Source organism: Monodon monoceros, unplaced genomic scaffold (assembly GCF_005190385.1).
Source record: "Monodon monoceros isolate NGI ecotype Baffin Bay Population unplaced genomic scaffold, NGI_Narwhal_1 Super_Scaffold_14, whole genome shotgun sequence".
In the NCBI taxonomy this organism is placed as follows: domain Eukaryota; kingdom Metazoa; phylum Chordata; class Mammalia; order Artiodactyla; family Monodontidae; genus Monodon; species Monodon monoceros.
Genome location: NW_021703770.1, coordinates 61,991,904 through 62,012,618, shown reverse-complemented (window position 1 = coordinate 62,012,618; position 20,715 = coordinate 61,991,904). Strand labels below are relative to the sequence as shown.

Sequence of the window (20,715 nt, the reverse complement as noted above, 5' to 3'; positions counted from 1 at the left end):
TATGTGTGGTGATTAAAGTAAACAGAATTGAGCAAGAAATGACAGGGAGTTTTAGTGCTTAGTCAACTGTCTAGGAAAGAATATGGAAAATGGCAAAGCAGGGGTGCTCCTGTGGAACTCAACTCTAAACCCAGTCTTCCCTGACTTTGCTTATCTGACACCTCAACCAGCCAGACATACGAGAACAAGAAGGAATCTAATAAGCCTATGAAGCGCCCATACCCAGACGTTTGTCCCAAAGTCTGTGCGCCAAACCCACCCACGTACTGCGCTTGAGGGAGACTCTCATGTCTTCACTCTTACTTTAAACGTGCATTTAACAAGCCATCTCTTCAGCATCTCCCTAGTGTGTTAGCAGAGGGCAAGTGGAGTTGTGAGAGGTAAATACCCTTATAATAACTAGAAGTGATAATGGATAGCGACGGAGGTAAAACAACACCGTGAAAAATATTCCTAAGGAATTCCAAACAGTATCAGTCCCGTGTCACTTATGTGTTACGCAGACAGCTTTCCATATCCCAGTATCCCACAGAAAAAGTCTGAATTATAGCTAAAAGCAGTATTTATGTTAACGATGATGACCCAGAGCCATAAAACAAAACAAAACAGTGACATCATTCCCAGTATTTTTTGAAGACTAGGAAATATGTGATTTTTGTTTTTAGTATTCCTATCTTTTCTTTTAAATTTATTTATTTTATTTATTTATTTTTGGCTGTGTTGGGTCTTCGTTGACGTGCACGGACTTTCTCTAGTTGTGGCGAGCAGGGGCTACTCTTCGTCGTGGTGCGCGGGCTTCTCGTTGCGGTGGCTTCTCTTGTTGCGGAGCACGGGCTCTAGGAGTGTGGGCTTCAGGAGTTGTGGCTCGTGGGCTCTAAAGCGCAGGCTCAGTAGTTGTGGCGCACGGGCTTAGTTGCTCCGCGGCATGTGGGATCTTCCCGGACCAGGGCTCGAACCCATGTCCCCTGCATCGGCAGACGGATTCTTAACCACTGTGCCACCAGGGCCCCCTGTGATTAATTTTTGAAAGTGCACACCATACATTAAATCGTGATCCCAATCATTGCCATCCCTGCCCCACCAGAGAAGTGACCAGAGTTCAGCGTCCCCGCCCACTGCCCAGGACTTGTAGAGCCTCCCAGGGAGCAAAACCTACTCCCACCCCACCCGGGGCTCCACTGCATGTATTGCTTTGGCCAAAGGCAGGTAAGCAGGTGCGCCAGATGCCGTGTGGAAGCAGATGGCTTTGAGCGGCATTCCAGATTTCCACCAGCTCTCCCGCGCCTGATGTCTGCCATGAGAATGGCATGTCTCGCATCAGGGCTGCTGCCTCGGCCTGAGGGCTGGAGTGGGAACCCTCAGAAAGCCACCACCACTGCAGCCTCCATGTGACACAGGGAGACATACCCCTTCCTTCGTTGTTACAAGCCTCTGAGTTTTGGGAGGTTTTTTTTGCAAACTCAGTGTGCTTTAAAATGGTTCCCGTTTGTTTGTTTGTTTGAAGCTCCTGCCCTTAAATAATTAAAATAAGGTTTCATGGAAATTTACGTATTTGGAGACCCTTTCCCGAACTGTGATGGGTAACTGAGGTATTACTATGAATGACCTCAGTTAAAATTGCACTTGAGGAGATGGTGGAAAAACGGCCACAAGCAGCCATGTGCAATATATGAACGAGATTGTCCCCTCCTCCACGTGGCAAGTTGGGGAGGGCTTCTGTGGGCCGGGAAGCAAGGCCCACTGAGGAGAGGGTGGTCTCAGTGGATGGAGTCTACATGGACTGGTGATATTGAGGATGATGTCATGAGGGTGTGGGTTAAGGACAGCTGGCAGCCACCTGCCTTCCTTATAGAAAATTTCAGGGCTTGTAGCTGTGGATCTCTGGGATCACAGGCACAAAGCAGAAAGTCAAGTCCGATCTTCTTTCCATCTCGGGAAAGTAAAGCCCTCCGGCGCTAACTCGGAGCCTGAGAATGACCAACTTCATGACTACGCACAAATTATTTCACCTTCTGCCTCGGCACCCAGGATTAATTAATCACTGCAAGTTGTCTCGCAACTACACAGTGCTAAATACAAGTGGAGGAGACCCCCGAATTCATGGAGCTGTGACTCGTGGTCTTGAATATTCATGTTCAACCACGCCAGTCCTCTCTCTCGCCCAGCAACAACTCTTTGTTTTACTGAGCTCTGAGGGGTCCCCTTCTGTTTGGAAGGTGAAAGGGGACCTGTACGTGGTGTGTGGCTAAAATACCAATGCCCTGTCGCGTGCTCCTGGGGGAGATGCTCTAAGGCACGTTGACAGCTGCCTGGAAACGTCAGCAACACCTGACACCCATTTTTGCCCCCAAATTCTCCCTGTTGATTTGGCAGGTTCAGAATTCACTAGGCCTCCAAGATCTTTTCAAGTGAAAATGCACTTCAGGAGAAAATACTACAAAAACAGAACAGTTAGGAACAAAGTTTCTGGTGGGAGGTAGCCCCAATTCTACCCCTTGCTGTGTAATCTTGGACAGATTCCTTAACTTCTCTGAATCTCAGTTTCCTCATTAAAAAAAAAAAAAAAAGCAATAGTAGTGCCTGCTTCATTGGTACATGGTGGGGCTAAAGGGAGCTGATGACAAGTTTGGTACATGGGACGTGTTCAACGCATATTAGCAAAAATTGTTACTTCTGGTTAAAAGGTAAAGTCTGATCCACATGTTGGGAATTGTAGAAAGTTGGAGACTCAGGAAAGCAAAAGGAAAGAGGGAGTGGTGAAGAACTTTAGGTGGTCAAGGAGCATATGGGGGTAGTAGAATGGCAGGAATGAGGAGAAATCGACAATAAAATGAAGGGGTGAGGGGGAAGGCCACAAATTCAAGATGTGCCACTTCTGAGAAGTGCCTGGGTCCGCACAGCCAGCACATGGTGTTGGACTATACATCCTGAAATCGGGCAGCTGGAAAACCCGGACTCCAGAATTCCTGCCCCTTCTCGACCAGGACGACTCAGTCTTCTGAGAAGTGTCTGCTACAAGAATTAAAGATGCACACAGTAGGTTGGAAGGTTGCAAACTTGACCTTTGCTCTGTTTACACCCACTGTCCTAGTTCTGGGAAGTTCAGTCCTACTTTTCCAGTTGACTTTTCTGTGGTTTCATATCTTTCCTTCCTCTCGCTCAGTGGGAGACGGAGAATTCAGCTTGGGGTTTCCCAGAGCACCTAACGTGCGTCACGCATCATGGTGGGTTGAGATCTCCCGGGATCATACTGTGTCATTTAGTCGGTTTGTTGTTTCACTACATCTGTATTTGTCTGCCAGTGTGTCAAAGAGGAGGTGATGGATGAGGGTAAAAGACCCAGAGTGGGCGATTGGCAGCAACAGCTGGACAGAATTAGCAAACTGAGGATGGGCTTCCTCCAAACAAAAGCAGTAACTCACTCTGCTGCCCTCATCTCTAGTGATAATTTACCTAAAGGTGGAAAACAAATTTTGGTGGTAGCAAACCTACCTTAGTACATGACAGTTGTTTAATAAATGTAACAAAGTTCAGCATTGCACGGGGCCGCTGTCAGACTTTGCTAGTTCATGTATTCAAGGATTTGCGGAATCTAGTTTCTTCAGACATTGATAGAGAATATATAGAAAGGGATATTAGAGGGTCATTTGAAAGCTGCTCTGAAGAACACTTCTGGATATGTGCTGTCCAGCAGAAAACTCTTTCAGTTCCTAGTGAGTGTGTTGGAATGCTTGCCTTTTCGGCAACTCTGCAAAAGATGATCTTACGGAACGGTCCTACCAGCTATGAAATAATTGGCAATCTCAAGTGTCCCATTTTGTGAATTATCAGCTGTCTCTGCCAATGCAAAGGCCTGAGAGATCAACCTTCATGAAAAGACTTGAAGCACCTGCCCCAGGCTTGGTTCCATCTACCGTTCCTTTTGCCAATGCTAGTCGGTTGATTGCTCTACCCTGGACCAGTACTAAAAGCAGCAGCATCCCCTAGGAATTTGTTAGAACTGCAATTTCTTAGGCCCTACCCCTGAAGCAGGAACTCTGGAATAATTAACAAGACCTCCAGTGATTATAATGAACCACTGCTCTACCTTAGGATTTAAGTACTTGAGCTTGGGGCCTTTGTTTAATAGCAAAATGGTTGTTCTTCTCTTGCATGGCTCTTTTAAAGTATCCAGGGACTTCCCTGGTGGTCCAGTGGTTAAGAATCCATCTTGCAGTGCAGGGTACGCCGGTTCGATCCCTGGTCAGGGAACTAAGATCTCACATGCCACAGGGCAAATAAGCCCACACGCCGCAACTACTGAACACGTGCACTCTGGATCCCACGCGCCACAGCTAGAGAGAAGCCTGCACACTGCAAAGAAGAGACCGCACACCACAACTAAAGATCCCGCGTGCCACAACTAAGACCTGATGCACCCCCAAAAAATAAATAAATATTTTTAAAATAATAAAAAAATAAAGTATCCAGTATTCTGAAACTGGGAACCAAATGTGTTAAAGAAAATGTTTCTTCTTAGAAGGAAAGCTTCCTCAAAATCTAGAGAGAAATCAATGACTAAATTGTAAAGGAATGAAAAATGTCTAGTCCTTGGATTAGGACCCTTAGCCTGGATCTTCATCTTCTTGTCTGGCTTTGTTCTCCAATAAAACTGATCAACAAGTTACTTATGCATATTTTGGAAGATATTTGAGTTGAATTTAGTCCAAACACGAAAGTAGTGTTATATAAGTAGTGTTATATAAGTAGTGTTATATAAGGAAATGTTTCATAGTGAACTTGGAAAGCATTGATTAGTAGCGTAGTAGTCAGAATTCCTTTGAGCCAGATGGACATTAAATATACTGGCTTCCTATCTGTGTAACTACAGCTTTGTGGGATCTATTGATCCACTACTTAACAAGCCAGTGGCCCAATTCAAAATAACCACTTCCACTGCTCTCCCACAATGTACCACATAAGTATATTTTTTAAGAGAAAAAGATTCAGGGGTTAGATGGAAACAATCTTCAAATATTTAAGTCGTTTGTTATTGAGAAGAAAATAGAATTATTTTGTGTGGCTTAGTAGAATAGAGCATGATTAAACACGTAGAAGAGGACAGATTTTTGTTCAATAAAATGGAGAATTTCTGGGCTTCCCTGGTGGCGTAGTGGTTGAGAGTCCACCTGCCGATGCAGGGGACACGGGTTCGTGCCCTGGTCCAGGAGGATCCCACATGCCGCGGAGCGACTGGGCCCATGAGCCATGGCCGCTGGGCCTGCGCGTCTGGAGCCTGTGCTCTGCAATGAGAGAGGCCACAACAGTGAGAGGCCCGCGTACCAGAAAAAAAAAAAAAAGAATTTTTTAACCTGTTTAGCTACGCAAAACTAAACAGGTTTCCTAACAAGGTCTGTGTTACCTAGACAGGGGCATTTTCATTGATGGTCTAGAGAAATTTTCTTCATTAGTTAAAAGTTAATCTAGGTGAACTTTAAGATCCCTCATCTGAGTGCATTCAGGCTGCTATAACAAAAACACCATAGGCTGGGCGGCTTAAATAGCAAACGTTTATTTCTCATTGTTCTGAAAGCTGGAAGTCCAAGATGAAGGTGCTAGTGGATTGGGTATCTGGCAAGAGCCCACTACCTGGTTCATAGATGTCCATCTTCTCCGTGTCCTCATATGGTAGAAGGTGGGTGGGAGAGCTCTCTGTGGCCCCTTTTATGAGGGTACTAATCCCATTCATGAGGGTTCCACCCTCCTGACCTAATCCCCTCCCAAAGACCCCACCTCCTAATACCATCACACTGGGGGTTAGGATTTCAACATATGAATGGGGAAGGAGGGGGACATAAACATTTACTCCATAACACCTTCAAACTCAAAGATGCTATAACATATTTTCAAGTCTCCTTCACATTAGCTCTCTAGAGTAGAGGTTGCTTCTCTCCTTTTTCATATATGATCTGTTCTGCGAAGCCATGTTCCAATGAGGAACAGCAGATTTTCTGTGGCAGGGTGTTGCCGTTTGCTCATTTTGCAAACCTGTTCATGATCTTGTACATGTTTCCTTTGTTTGCGTTTCAAGGATACAAAGCTGTAGGTAGGAGATCCTGCAATGGAGGGACCGCATATCAAATCTAATCCTTTGTATTTTCATCCACAATTGAAACTAAATACAATCAAGACATAGAAAAAGGATCAGGAAAAATAAACAAATCCTCCAGAGATCCGCCAGGACTGGAGGTCTTGGTAAGCTTCATAGGCAGTCAGACTTACCTAATAATCCAGTTCTACTAATGACGGCAACTAGTATTTTGAAGCTATCATGCCGTTATATGACACATTTTGATAATGTTTCACCAGAGCGAGCCAAAAGAATGATATACTGGAGATTCACAACTTTACAAGGAATTGTCTAAACAATCTAAGCTCCTCACTCTTTAGAGTTATAAATACATGCTGTGCTTTGCTAATCTTTCCATCAGTGAAAACTGTTTTAGCTTCTCCTCCACTTTTATTTGCAAATTCTGTACATTGATACAAGCCCAATTCAGCTAACAGGGGAGCATTCTTTATTTTTTTCCTTAATTAAGTAAACATCATGTACCTTTGTATGGGTAATGTTTTAGTAAGCTTACAAATAAAATCGAAAATTGCTTTCTTCTTGAAGACTCAGGTATTAAAATCAGCCCAACTGTGTTGCATTATAATCTCTAATATCACATCAGATTTTAATAAGCCTCTTTTTTTACAGCACACATGTGCTTAAGACTTCATGGGAACCAAATCTGTGGAGAGAAGGGATTACTTTAGATTACTTTGAAATATGCATTGTTTGAAAAGGCCTCTGGTGACCAGCTTTCGTGAATGGCTGATTTTACTTGTGGGACACATCATCTGGTTTAATTATATTAGCTCTTTTGTGTGACAAGTGCTGGTCTTGTGTGTGCTGAGAAATGAAGGTTTCAAACAAAGTCGAGGAGTTAGAAAATAAATTCTGGACATGGAGCACCATTGGGTGTTTGTAGTATAGATGGTTAGATGAGATTTAAGGAGTTGGCCAGCTGTAAACATCTATTTATAAAGATGCTCTAGTGACAATAAACATACATTTGCCCCAAATGTCCATAGACATAGATTATAATCTGAGCCTTTTCAGGAAGATTATTTTACAGATATGACAGATAATTGTTTATGGTGATAATATAGCTCTTAAAATTTTCCTTCTATAAATTCTTTTGCTTAAAACTTCATAAACTTCACTCTTTTTTAACAGTAGAGTAAAATTTGAGTTTTCGTTAGCTAAAGTATTTCCCAGCTTCTGTCCAGACAAAAAGCTAAGACAGAAGTCATATTTTAAGTTTCAAGTTACTACAGGCCTTTTATGCAAGTACTGTGATTTGAATCAGTGAATTTATGGTTTTAAAAATGTCCTACTGTGTCTCTTCAGGTGCTATTCACCTGAAGACTGTGATAAATATCCCTGTGTCCAAATACTGTTTTGAGGGTAAGCTGATGAATTTGATTGGACAAGAATGTCATAAATCAGATGGATGTCAATAAAAATGGGTAGACAGTTTATCTTTGCTGTATGCTTTGTGTGCTTTGTGGCTAAAATTAGTAAATTAATTTTCCTAGAGAGGCCTGCTAGCTACTCAGTTTGTTCTACTATAATAATATTTTCCATGATTGCAGGCCTGAATTTCACTTGAAAGTTAAGTAGAGTTGCTTTTTTTTTTTTTTTTTTTTTTTTTTTGCGGTACGCGGGCCCCTCACCGCTGTGGCCTCTCCCGTTGCGGAGCACAGGCTCCGGACGCACAGGCTCAGCGGCCATGGCTCACGGGCCCAGCCGCTCCACGGCATGTGGGATCTTCCCGGACCGGGGCACGAACCCGCGTCCCCTGCATCGGCAGGCGGACTCTCAACCACTGCGCCACCAGGGAAGCCCTAGAGTTGCTTTTTTTACTTGATAAATGTGCAGCTATGCTTGGGAATCACTGGGAGTTAAGTATACAGCTGAAGGGAAGGTGACAATCTGAAGACAGTAGACGGATTTAGGTGCATATAAAGCACATGTTGAAGATGATTTTGTCATTAAAAGGCTTGGAATGATATATTTAGCCAATAACACAAAAAAACCTCAAACCAGCATTTCCCAGTACAACTTGTGAAGGAAGTATTTTTGAAATAATACATGAACTAGTCTGAATTTTAGGGTTTCCTTGAAAATGGGTCTCTGAGCAAAGGAGTTGACTTAAAGATGGATGTTTGATTTTCTTTAAAGGTTCTCCTGTAAATAATACATTTTGGAAGAAAACTTTAAAAAACAGAGCTATTCCCCATAATTTGTCCCTAAATCTTGAGCTAAGAACTAGAATTTGTTGTCTTTTGACATGCACATTTGTTTTTCACACTCTGTGTTCCCAGACCTCCCTTTCTTGGTCATGACTCCGCGTGAGGCCAGCAGCATCCCTCAGAAGGAGCTTGTGTCTCCATTCTTCTGTATTTAAACCCTTAGAAAATGTTAAAGAGCATTATATTGGTAGCAAGCTTTATAGCGTAGAAAGTAAGCCAGTGGGAACTCTCTTGACTGTGGCTTAATTTTTAAAGCTAAGTCAGGTGTTCTTCTTTCCTCACATAGATGTTATCTACAAGAAAATATTTTGAGAAGTGCTTTTGAAATCTAAATGTAGCACCTACCTGTATTTGTTAAAATATTTTCTTCAACTTAAATGTATCACAAGAACTGTGGAACTTTAAAATAAATTCATACTGTACCAGATTATGTACATCAGGGAAACAAACTAAAATGAAACATGTCCCCCCAATTCCCAAAGCTGTTAAAAGGTGCATTTTTTGTACCTAGGAATGGTAGAACTTTAAGCTACGAAGATTATGTTTCTTCATTACTTAAGCATGTATCTGCATGTGTGAATATATTTATACATGTATCTTAAGTATGTGCGTGTGCAGGCATCTAGTGAGAAAAAAAGATAAATACGTAGGGTACTGATGAAACTTGATGCTTGTGGTAGACAGGAGTGTTCAGCACACTTCAGCTGTGCCATCAGTTTCCAGCCGTCTTGCAGTTGGATGGGGTCATGTGACTAGTTACAGCCAATGAAATATTAGAAGTGATCTGAGTCACTTCCAGGTTGAAGCCATGAAAAGTTCTGCAAGATTCTTCAGTTTTTTTCTTCCTCTGCTTCTTGGTCCAGCTATTGCAGCAACACATCAACTGTGCCCCCATCAGCCCACATCCATGCATGACCAGGCAGAGCAAAGCTCCCGTCACTCTGTGTGACTTGTAGTGTGTGTTAAGTCATTGATATTTGGGGTTTTTTCTTGTCGTTATTGCAACAAACTATTTCTGCTGACTTATGCAATACCTCCAGATACTTCAATACAGATAAGCTATAAATATATGAAACCAAAGGCAAATTTAATGTAATAAATCATATACCATAAGGAGTAGCTAAGATGCCTAAGACCACATTTGGGGTTCTTTTTATCAATATGCTATTCTTGCACTAGACCCAAACTGAAATTTCCAATGCCCCACTTTTTAAAGTTCAACAGTCTTCTTGTTCTCATTATCTTGGAGCTCATTGCCACCATCAAAACTTGTGACCATTATCAGACCCTTTGGACACTCTGTAGCATCTGCTTCAGGAATATCAGGTCCTTCTGGGGGTTTTTTTTCATAATTTTTAGGTCACTTTGGTTTTCTTTGTTTTGCTAATTTCAATTTGAAAGAGCTGGACAAATCTCAGTCTTGGACCCTTTGCATTCTCCAAAATCCTCTTGGTGAGCTTGTTGTTATGTGGTTTTATTTGCTACCTTTGTGGGTTAACTCTCAAAAGTACATTTCTTGCTGTAACCTCTCACTTCATTCTTATCACTGCTTACCTCTTTCTGTCTATTCTGTTCCTCCACGAAAAAACAGAGGGAAAGCCTAGAAAACTTACTTATTTCTATTTTTATCATGCAAAGATCATGGGAAAAAAATCCAACTTAAACAAAAAAAAAATAAAATCTGTCCCTCTCCCTCATCGTACCCCAGGGATAACCAACGCTAACAATTTTGTGAATAGATGACTTTTCAAGGTTCCTTCCAATGTCAGGATTTACAGTGTTGGGGGGAGAAAACAGAAAGGGAAAAAAGGGAAGAAAAGCAAACATTGTTCAAGGAGGATCTCATCATTTAGCCAAGGATTTCCCCAAAGGTGCTCCAGGTCAGAGATGCACACTTTCCAGCTGTCGTTGGTGATCGGAAGAGATTTATTATTCGAGGGGTATAAAAATGTTACCGCACCAGAGGGAGACTGTTGTCTATCTTCTTTGCTTGGAGTTGTAATAAATTAGATCGGGAAGCAGGCTTTCTTGGGATTAACAGTAGATGAACTTTGCCAGCTATGGGGTTTTTAAAAGAAAAAATTAGCTCCTTCATGGTTTCACATATATCATAAAGAAGCTAGCACATCCTGAAGGCTTCCTCTAAAAAAAAAAAAAGTGATATATGGCAAACTTGAAAGTCAAAATTAAAGGAAAAGGGCCATGTAAACTGACCCTAGGAAATGTGGGAACTATGTCGATTGGCGTTGGGGGGGGATGGGGGAGGGTAGGTACCACCTTCTTGCTGGTATAATCCTATTTTGCTTCACTCTAACGATAAACTAAGTGTGTTCTGGTTAAATTCAGCTTTGAATAATTGCATGCTGCTGGCCTGATCTCCCCCACTGCTGTGATTGGTTATGGTGTCCTTTTTTTTTTCTCTGTCTTCACTCTGGAGTGGCATTGCTTTGTACTAGAAACAATTCCATTGCCCCATCCCTGAGAGGTTGATTTCTGTGCTGAGTGGGTTGTTCTGGGCCTGTCTCTCACATACTTTAGATTTGTGGACATTCATTTATAAAGTTCTGTGTTATCCTCAGATTAAACACACACACACACACACACACACACACACACACACACACACAGAATGCCATCACAGAATGTCATCACTCATTAGATTTGCAGGCATTTAGAACTTAGGAGAGTTTCAAGGCTTTAAGGGGAAAAAAAATGAATTACGTTTGTGACTAGGGCCAAATCTGTAGCCTTAGAGGTGAAAGGCCGGGCTTAACTATGGAACCAAATATACTCTAGGCCAGTAATTCTCAAATTCTTTGGGCTTGGAATCCCTTTATATTATTGAAATTGTGATTTTATCCTTTTATATTATTAAGCTTGTGTTTATGGGGATTTTAGCTATTGATACTTAGAAATTCAAACTGAGAATTTTTAAAAGTATTAATTAAAAAACAATAAATCCATATGTTAAATGATATATAATATTTTATGAAAAATGACTACATTTTCCAAACCAAAACAATATTGGTGACTAAAGTGGCATGTTTTACATTTTTGCAAATTTAATATTTATCTGAATAAAAGAGAACTGGATTCTTATATCTGCTTCTGCATTCAATCTGTTGACATATATTGTTTTGGTTGAGGTATAGGAATAAAGTTCAGCCTCACATGGATAAATAGTTGGAAAAGAAGTATTTCAAGAACTTTTTTCAGATACTTGTAGATCTTCTTTGATACTATACCAAAACTTGACAAGTGATTCCTAAAGGTTAGGTGTAGTAAGAAATCTGAAACCATATCAATGAGCTTTTCCTACTCTGTTACATTAAAATCCAGTGGTCATCTTGCACTTTGAATGAATTTTTTTTACACGTGTATGATTTTGTAACATTGTATTTGGTCATTTGGGAAACATTGGTTCATTGAATTATGCAAATAGTCGAAGTGTTGACACATTTCATTGTACAGTACCATAAAATAACATTCGTTAATATCAACATCAGTGTCATTGGAAAGGTTTTACATATTGGAAAGCTGCTAAGCTCACAGTGGCAGATACAAGTTTTCCAAAGTTCTGCTTTTGACTTGAAAGCTAGATTTCTGTCATTGGCAACAAACACAACAAATACCGTCAGTTGCTTTCCTTGAAATGACAGTCTGATTTCATTCACGACTTGAGAAAATGCCTGCCAAAAATCCAAGTCCAAGTAATTCTTTCAACTAAAAATAGCGTTTGAGCAAAAACAGGGAAAAAAGTTGTCTAGTTCACCTGGCAACTCAGTCCCACGAGTGCTTTCCCTCAACGAGCATCACACCTCCATAGGCTGCAAAGGGTTTTATGTGTCCCTTCTCTCTCATAAAACAGAAAACTTAAAAGAAAAGATGTGCATTCAAGGGTCAAGGTTTAATCAAATTAATCATTTTACTGCTTCATCTTGAGTGAAACTGTTTTTTTTTTTTTAACTGTATGTGATGCTCCTTTCATTCATACAAAAGCAGCTTTACCCACCATTGCCCTTAGATCATCGGTGCAAATGTCAACGAAGTGAAAAAGGGAAGTAAAGTGTCAGCATTCTTCAAAATCGTTCTGGTCTTGTGGACTCCACCCACAAGGATCTCAGGGTCCCCCCAAAGTCCCAGATTACACTTTGACAACCACAGTGGTGGACAAGCATATGGCCACCATTCCCTTTACCTCGGCACCAGCTGCCCAGACGAAGGGAGGCTTACTGAAGACAGAGACCCCCCCCTTAAACCTACTGGGGCAACGAGGGCTTTGATTTAGTATGGGGTTTTGCTGGACAAGCATATGTGAACTAGACTTTCTGTCCAGTTGGCTTGAAGGCTTCCCAGTCTTTTCTTTCTTTTATATGTGACTTGAAACTTTTAATGTCACATTTATAGTTGGCTTGACTGCCCCAAACAAAGTGTTGTAAACTTTCCCCACCAATTGGCCGTAGCTACAATTGGTGTTTTCACTTTAGAGCTTGAAGAATAGGCATCTTGTGTTCTGGTCCTGATTCGTGAATACAGCAACCGTTCCTCAAGCTCACTTTCCATGTGTGAGAAAAACCTCTTTTGACATTTCTCCCATTTTCAACTATTTCTCAAGACAAGCTGTTAGTCTCTAAGGACACTTGCTGTCTGCCACAAAGTATCCAATTCAAACATTGCATCGTTGTCTCCTTTGTTGAGGTCTGCATTTTGTCTGTCAGGTTTTTTTTTCTTCTTTTCCTTCTGGAGCTGGAAACCAGGCAGTGAGAGGATGACAGGTTCTAAAAGGTCATATTTGAATAAAGAATTGTCTGTGTGCACTTTTCTTCAGAGTTGTGTGTTTTGTGTGTTTTAGTAAAGGGAGCGCTCCTGCTGGCCAGACCTGTCTGAAAGTTCCATTTTCTTTACCACTCAGTTTCTCGGCTTTTACATATGAATCCCCTGAATCGATAATAAATTGTGGCAGAAAAAAATAAACGTAGGTCTCTTCTGCACCTTTAACTGTCCAGAGAGAAAAGTTACTTTATAGGTAAAACGTGCATCTTCTCTGCTGTCCCTTTTCTTTATTAGGAAATGATTTTCAATGTAGTTTATACAAGGTACCATTAAGGCTAATTTTCTTTTTCCTAAAGGAAGAAGTAAAGTAAATACGAGAAAGAAAAGAATAACCCAGAACATTGATTGGGTTCCAGGGAATGTTAGCAGCATCTTAATAGTCAAGAATTTTCAGTTGCGTGTGTGACTGATTATTTAAACCAAGCGCTGCTGTTCGCTCCATACAATGAGTCTGACTGTATTTTCTGGGTCACCATTGTCAGCAGAGGTTAGTTTAAACCATAGCGGATACAGGAAACCCTGCTGACTCTCTCTTCACACAACGTCACCTGCTTTGAGAGGTGGGCAAAGTTTTGCTGCTTCAAGGACCAACCCCCCCTAAGAAATTTCTGTATTTAACTCTTAGGTTAATGCACGCTCTGTGGGAGAAGGCCATTGTTTCACTCGTTTCTTTTGCTTTCCCATCCTTTCATGCTTGTATCAGTTTTCTCATGATTTAAAACAAATGCCCAGAAACCCAACAGTCAAGGCAGAACAATTGCGGGCTTTCAGCGTTCAGAAGGCACCGCGATCACTGAAATAACGCCGAGTTATTACCAAACAAAAAACAGAACCACACGCCAAACCATACATATTGACTTTCTCAAGCCACAGGATCAGTCGGAGGTGGCTTGCTTTTTGCTCTGCAGATCACGTGGTCAGGACTGCCTCGCTGCAGATGCTGGACTTTTGTTTTAAAATCTAGTTCTTACTGAGTCCTTCTCTCTCTCTCTCTCCCCCTCCCTTCTTCCCTCCCAAAGAATAATTACAGGCTGCAAAGTAAAAAGCATTAGAACTGTTTACAAAACAGCTCAAAAAGTTTAAAATAATAGGGGCGTGTGTGTTTGTGTAAAACACAATAATGTGTATGGCAGGGGGAAACGGTACAGCGTCTTTCTTCATTCTTCTTTCGCTGCTCCACGTCACCCTCCAGAATTTAAGGCGCGGAAGGGAGCGATGGAGTCCCTTTCCTTCTGCTTTGCAGTCCTCACACTTCATCCGTGATGCTTACTTATCTGATACCCGTTTATTGTTGAGCATCAAAATACAGACCCTCAGGTGTGTGGGGACAGAGTGGCTGCTGGAGCGGGCTGCTATCTCATTAATTTTAGGGCAGTCGAAATTCCCATACAGATGCTCCCTCATGACATTCAAGAGAAAGATGGTGTTTTTTTGGTTTTTTTAATGAGCCCTTTGCTATCTTTCGGAAGTCCAAGAGACCAGCTTTCAGCAGGTTAGCGTTCTAAAGTGAAAGGGGCATTTTTCCAACCCTTTCCAAAGTCTCCTCCTGTGCAGATTTGCAAAGATTTCACAGTGTTCCCCTCCAGATTTGATTTGATTTGGGTTTTTTTAAGGTGGAAGGGTCGCCTCTAACCTCCAGCCTCAGAGCGCATCAGTCATGTTGCTTTGCAGGTTGAGATCTGCTGCGGCAAAGCCAAACCTCAGCTAGCGGCGCTGCACCGGCTCTGAACAGTAGTGAAGCTGGTGCTGACAGGCGGAGGAGGGCTGTGTCCCCTTAGGCGCCGATGCGCTGGGGACGAGGGCTGGGCTGAGGGACCAGCCCAGCCGGGAGGAAGCATCCCTTCCCCCGGTGATTGATGAAGCACAGTTAGGAGCTTTTTGGAGGCTGGGAAAGGTTGTCCTCCCAGCCCCTTACTATGAAGTCTCTGTCAGCAAAAAGAACTCTCCTGGGCAGTGAGTGACTTCATGCAGATGACAAATGACAGCTTTGCGTTTCATTCTGCTTGATAAGTACTCAATATCGTACGCAGGTGAGTTAACGCTCCCCAGATGCAAACACTCCAGTGCACTGTGGTTTCACAGGCACTGCTGGTTCTTCCTTATCAGTCATTTGTTTTCTTGGGGATGTTTAAAGTACTGTTAAAGTGTGAGCAGGGATGATACCCAGATCACCGTATTTATGATTATGAAATTAAGATATTATTCATGTCATTTGTTAGCAGTTCTGAATGTGGTTTCCTTCTGTCTCTCCCTTTTGGAGTACAGATTTTTAAAATTATATCAATATATTTGTATAGATATGATTTATATATTACATTTCTATTTATTATACTTATATATAAATCATATCTATACATATATATTTATGCTGTTTCAAGAGACTCTTTCAGACCAAAACTCTGTGTCAAAATCCTTGACTGACGTTTCCTTTTGTATTTTTTCTCCCCCTTCCAGGACCCCATCTGCAGACGTCCTGAATACCTCTGAGTATAGCAGTTGATTATTCAACCAGGATACCTAATTCAAGGTATTAGCTCTTGTCAGAAAGCTTTTACATCTGAGCTCTGTGTTGGAAATTCTATTTTGGCAATGAATTTTGAAATCGGAAAAGTTGGAATGAGAATAAAGGACAAAAGTGAATTTGCAAAATAATCAAGCGCTTAGAAAAACGACCTGATGCCTGGTAGGGTTTGCCGCTTCTGACTCATGGGCAGCCCTTTCTCTGCCAGTTTTTGTGCCAGTTCTCCCTGAGTTGTAGTCCTTTTTCTGCAACTGTGTCTGGGGTTTGGATTTCATTTTCGTCTCTCGCTCTCCCTTTCTCTCTGACTGCCCAGAGCTGCAGGAACCAGGAGACAGACGTTTTGTCAGTTTTGCGACATTGGACCAAGCACAATGAAGTATTCTTGCTGTGCTCTGGTTTTGGCTGTGCTGGGCACACAGCTACTGGGGAGCCTCGGTTCAACCATCAGATCCCCGAGGTTCAGAGGCCGGATACAGCAGGAGCGAAAAAACATCCGACCCAACATCATTCTCGTGCTCACTGATGATCAAGACGTGGAGTTGGGTGAGACACTGGTTTGTCGCTTGTTGGTCTCTTTCGCTCAAATGATTTACTGGCTTGCATTATCAGTAACAGTCAGTTAACTTTTGGGGGTTTGACACATAATGGTAGTACCTGAACCAACACCCTGGGTTATAAAATGTACTCATATTAATGATAAAGCATTTGGTTTGTGTTTCAACTTGACTCTTCTGATCTTAAGGTTTTGAAGCTGGGGGTGGGCTGGGAGGATGGGAAGATGGCAGGCGAGAGGAAGCACGAAACTGTAGAAGTCAAGTGTTGGATCGTGCGCCTTGGAAAACTCTTTTTTTTTTTTGCGGTATGCGGGCCTCTCACTGTTGTGGCCTCTCCCGTTGGGGAGTACAGGCTCCAGACGCGCAAGCTCAGCTGCCATGGCTCACGGGCCCAGCTGCTCTGCAGCATGTGGGATCTTCCCAGACCAGGGCACAGAACCCCTGTCCCCTGCATCTGCAGGCGGACTCTCAACCACTGCGCCACCAGGGAAGCCCTGGAAAACTCTTTTCAAGATATTTGGGCAAATTTGTTTCAAAGAGTATGAGATTATGACTGTAATTCTCTGCTCTGCATATGAACATAGGTGGATACAAAAAGAACTTGTCGGGGCTTCCCTGGTGGCGCAGTGGTTGAGAGTCCGCCTGCCGAGGCAGGGGACGCAGGTTCGTGCCCCGGTCTGGGAAGGTCCCACATGCCGCGGAGCGGCTGGGCCCATGAGCCATGGCCGCTGAGCCTGCACGACGGAAGCCTTAAAAAAAAAAAAAAAAAAACTTGTCGATGGTCATTATTATTAAGGTGATTCCTTTATTCACAGCTTGTGATTGTTAGGGAATTGAAAGTCACAGTATTCTGCACATCCTCCCGGTAGTAATTCACTGCTACCACCCTAGACAGGATGCTTTTCTGAAGAACTCGCTCACCTGGGTTAATTCTAGAGCACTTAGAAAGCCTGCCAACATCTGGTGTTTCAGCTGAGCTTCTGTATCACCTGATTTGGTTTCTCACCTTCTCACTTTCTTTAATGGCCCGGCCCTATGGTCTTGCCCATAAGCTTAGGGTCAAGTTCTTCTAGGGTACCTAGGACAAATGAAAAGCTTGCCCTTACAGGTTGTCACCATCACTCATTTCCATTCCTGGACGCAATTCCTTGCTCTCAAGAAATCGCTCAGCTAGGCTTATCCATCACGCTGAACTTGACCGTCGCTAGTAGCTTTTAGACTTCCTGCTAGCAGAGCACCCTGGGCTTCTTTCCAGAGCTCCTCTGGCTAGGGTCTTTGAGGATAAACCCCTCCAGGCTGGAATTTGATCCACAGGGATAGGGACTTTGATTTCCAATTGGAAACCAAACCCTAGAATCCCAAAAATTCAACTCTTTGGGTTCAGCTGGAAACAAAGGCACTAAAAGCCAGCAGAGGTAATGATTATTGGAGGTGACTTGCAGAGTCTGTTTTCTCTCACTTAACTGCTTATTTTTTAATTTTTATTATTTGGTTACACCGGGCCTTAGTTGCAGCTGGCGGGCTCCTTAGTTGTGGCACGTGAACTCTTAGTTGCGGCATGCATGTGGGATCTAGTTCCCTGAGCAGGGATTGAACCCTGGCCCCCTGTACTGGGAGCGCAGAGTCTCAACCACTGCGCCACCAGGGAAGTCCCTCTCACTTAATTGCTTAAGCAAGAATTTTCAGGCATCATGCCAAAATGAAAAGTCTTGCAGGTATGACTTTAGTACGTATGTGGTTAGTGGTTTAAGTTTTCATTCACCTACAGGGCAAGTAAAGTGAAGACCTTTGAATTCACTTCCCTTAACATCTCTCATATCCATCCTTTTCAATGAAGCCATTCTCTTCTCTCCCAGTTTTTCCCTAACTGGTTGGTCACGTGACCTGTGCCCTCTAGTCTTGGCCCCTCCTACCTATTCTTCATTTCCTGCAAGTATCTGATCAGGTCTCTGCTGCTTAAAACCCTCCACCGGGTTTCTTTACCAAGACGGTGAAGCCCCTCTCCTCTGCAGGCTGATGAGCGCCGGGCATCTGTCCCTACCTATTTCTGTAAGGCTATTTCCCTTTCCCTCACTTTTGCTCTGTGCTCCATGGAAACAACTTACACTTCCCTGAAGGTGTCTGGTGGTTTCATCTCCCTCACCTATATTTCATGCCTTTGTACATCTCATCCCCTCTGCCCTTTCCCCATTTTTCCACCTGGCGAAGCCCTACCTATTCTTCGTGACCCAGTCCAGATGCCTTCCCCTCGGGGGGTCTTCTTTACCAAAACGATCCTGCTGTCCAGCAGGGTGGAGGAAACTTTCCTTTGCACCACCTTGGACCTGCCTCCAGCGTATGACCCTAAATCCACCATGTACTTCCCTACCTGTCTCTTCCACTTAACTGAGAGCAACTAGAGGGCAGGGTAGTGTTCTATTTATGTTGTAGTCCTGATGCTGGGACTGTGCTGGGAATCTAGTAGGTGCTCAGTAAACTGGAAATGGACCCACAGGGGCCTGAAAAGGCTAACACAATTCCCAGAAATGAATGCAAGTATCCGTCATGATCTACCTCTTCAATATACAACCCTTGTCTTTAAAATAAATTAAGGAATTGTTTGATCAGTGTATTTTTAAGAGTTCAAAATTTCAACCTTATCCTATAGTTAATGAATTCATTCAGTAGATATTTATTAAGCAGTTATTAAACACTGGCTTCTAGTGGAAGCACATGGATATAATGGTGAAGAGTCGTCAGCCAGGTTCAATCAACCCAGCTCTTTCCTACATGTTTGCCTTGCCTTTACTTCCTTCCTTGATTTCCTACCCAGATACCAGGCTAAGCATTCACTCATTTAATCATCACAGTCGCTCTATGAAGTGGTTACTATTACTCTCTTCAGTTTATACTAAAGATAAATGAGGCTTAGAGAAGTCACATAGGCTGTGATGAGCTAGGAAATGGTAAACTCAGGACCTGTATTAGGGCTGGGTCTCCACAGCTACACATTTGACCATGATTCCTTCCCTCAATCCGTCCTTCAACAAATATTTATTGAGCCCTTCCTAAAACAACCTGTAAGTACATGGTCACGCCCTAGGTTCCGAGATGACAGCTAAGATGGGTCTTGTTATCCTACTGGCAGAACAAGTTGATGATGAACCGCTGTGAACCATGGATAAAAATTTAGAGAAGACTTCTTTTCTCAGCAGAAAAATTATGTTCTTGGTAGTGGGTCCAGTTTGATGGAGACTTTTGCCTGGCCGATTGTAACACTCTCATAATCTTTCTTGACACTTAACTGCTCTAGACTTTAGTTGGCTTTTGTGTTTTTTTAATCGTCTTAACCAATTTTTTTTTTTTTTTTGGCTGCGTTCCATCTTCATTGCTGCGCGGGCTTTCTGTAGTTGTGGCGAGTGGGGGCTAGTCTTCGTTACAGTGGGCGGGCTTCTCATTGCAGTGGCTTCTCTTGTTGCGGAGCACGGGCTCTAGGCGCACGGGCTTCAGTAGTTGCAACACGCGGGCTCAGTAGTTGTGGCGCATGGGCTTAGTTGCTCCGTGGCATGTGGGGTCTTCCCGGACCAGGGATCGAACTCGTTTCCTCTGCATTGGCAGGCAGACTCTTAACCACTGCGCCACCAGGGAAGTCCTCCTCTTAACCATTTTCAAGTGTACAATTCAATAGTGTTAAGTACATTCACATTGTTGTGCAACCAATCTCCAAAACTCTTTTCATTCTATAAAATTAAAACTCTATACCTATTAAACAGTAACTCCCTAAACCCCCAGCCCTTGGCACCCGCCATTCTACTTTCTGTCTCTATGAACTTGACTGCTCTGCGTACTTCATATAAGTGGAATCATACAGTATTTGTCTTTTTGTTCCTGGCTTATTTCACTTAGCATAATGTCCTTCCTCACTGTTCATCTGTGTTGTAGCATGTCTCAGAATTTCCTTCCTTTTGAAGGTTAAATAATATTCCATTATATGTATATCCACCCTATGTCTATCCATTGATCTCTTGTTAGACATTAGTGTTGCTTCTGCTTTTTGATTATTGTGAATAATGCTACTATGAACACAGGTGTATAAATGTCTCTTTGAGATGCTGCTTTCAATTCTTTGGGGGTATATACCCAGAAATGGAGTTGCTAGATCAATAGGTAATTCTATTTTTAATTTTTTGAGGAACTGCAATACTGTTTTCATAGCGATTGCACCATGGTCCGTTTCCACCAACAGTACATAAGGGTTCCAGTTTCTCCACATTCTTGACAATATTTGCTGTTTGCTGGTTTTTTGATAATAGCCATCCTAATGGGTGTGATATGTTCTCTAATTGTGGTTTTGACATGGTTTGTTTTGGTTTGATTTTTTACTTACATGGGATTATGTTTGCCAAATATTGAATAAATCTTCACCTAAGCAAAACTTTTGCACCTGTAACACTGCAGGCGTTTTGGCTTCTGTGCCTCCAGAAGGAT

General features: G+C 42.5%; 1 protein-coding gene across 1 annotated transcript in view; it reads left to right on the top strand.

Annotated features, from left to right (window-relative positions):
* Positions 1–20,715, top strand: part of SULF1 (sulfatase 1) — a 161,585-nt gene that overhangs the window by 73,036 nt on the left and 67,834 nt on the right. Inside the window, exons 3-4 of the mRNA XM_029223225.1 lie at positions 15,628–15,700; positions 16,008–16,237. Coding sequence (XP_029079058.1) covers positions 16,066–16,237 — 172 coding nt within the window. The 5' untranslated portion in view covers positions 15,628–15,700; positions 16,008–16,065. The remainder of the gene's footprint in view (positions 1–15,627; positions 15,701–16,007; positions 16,238–20,715) is intronic.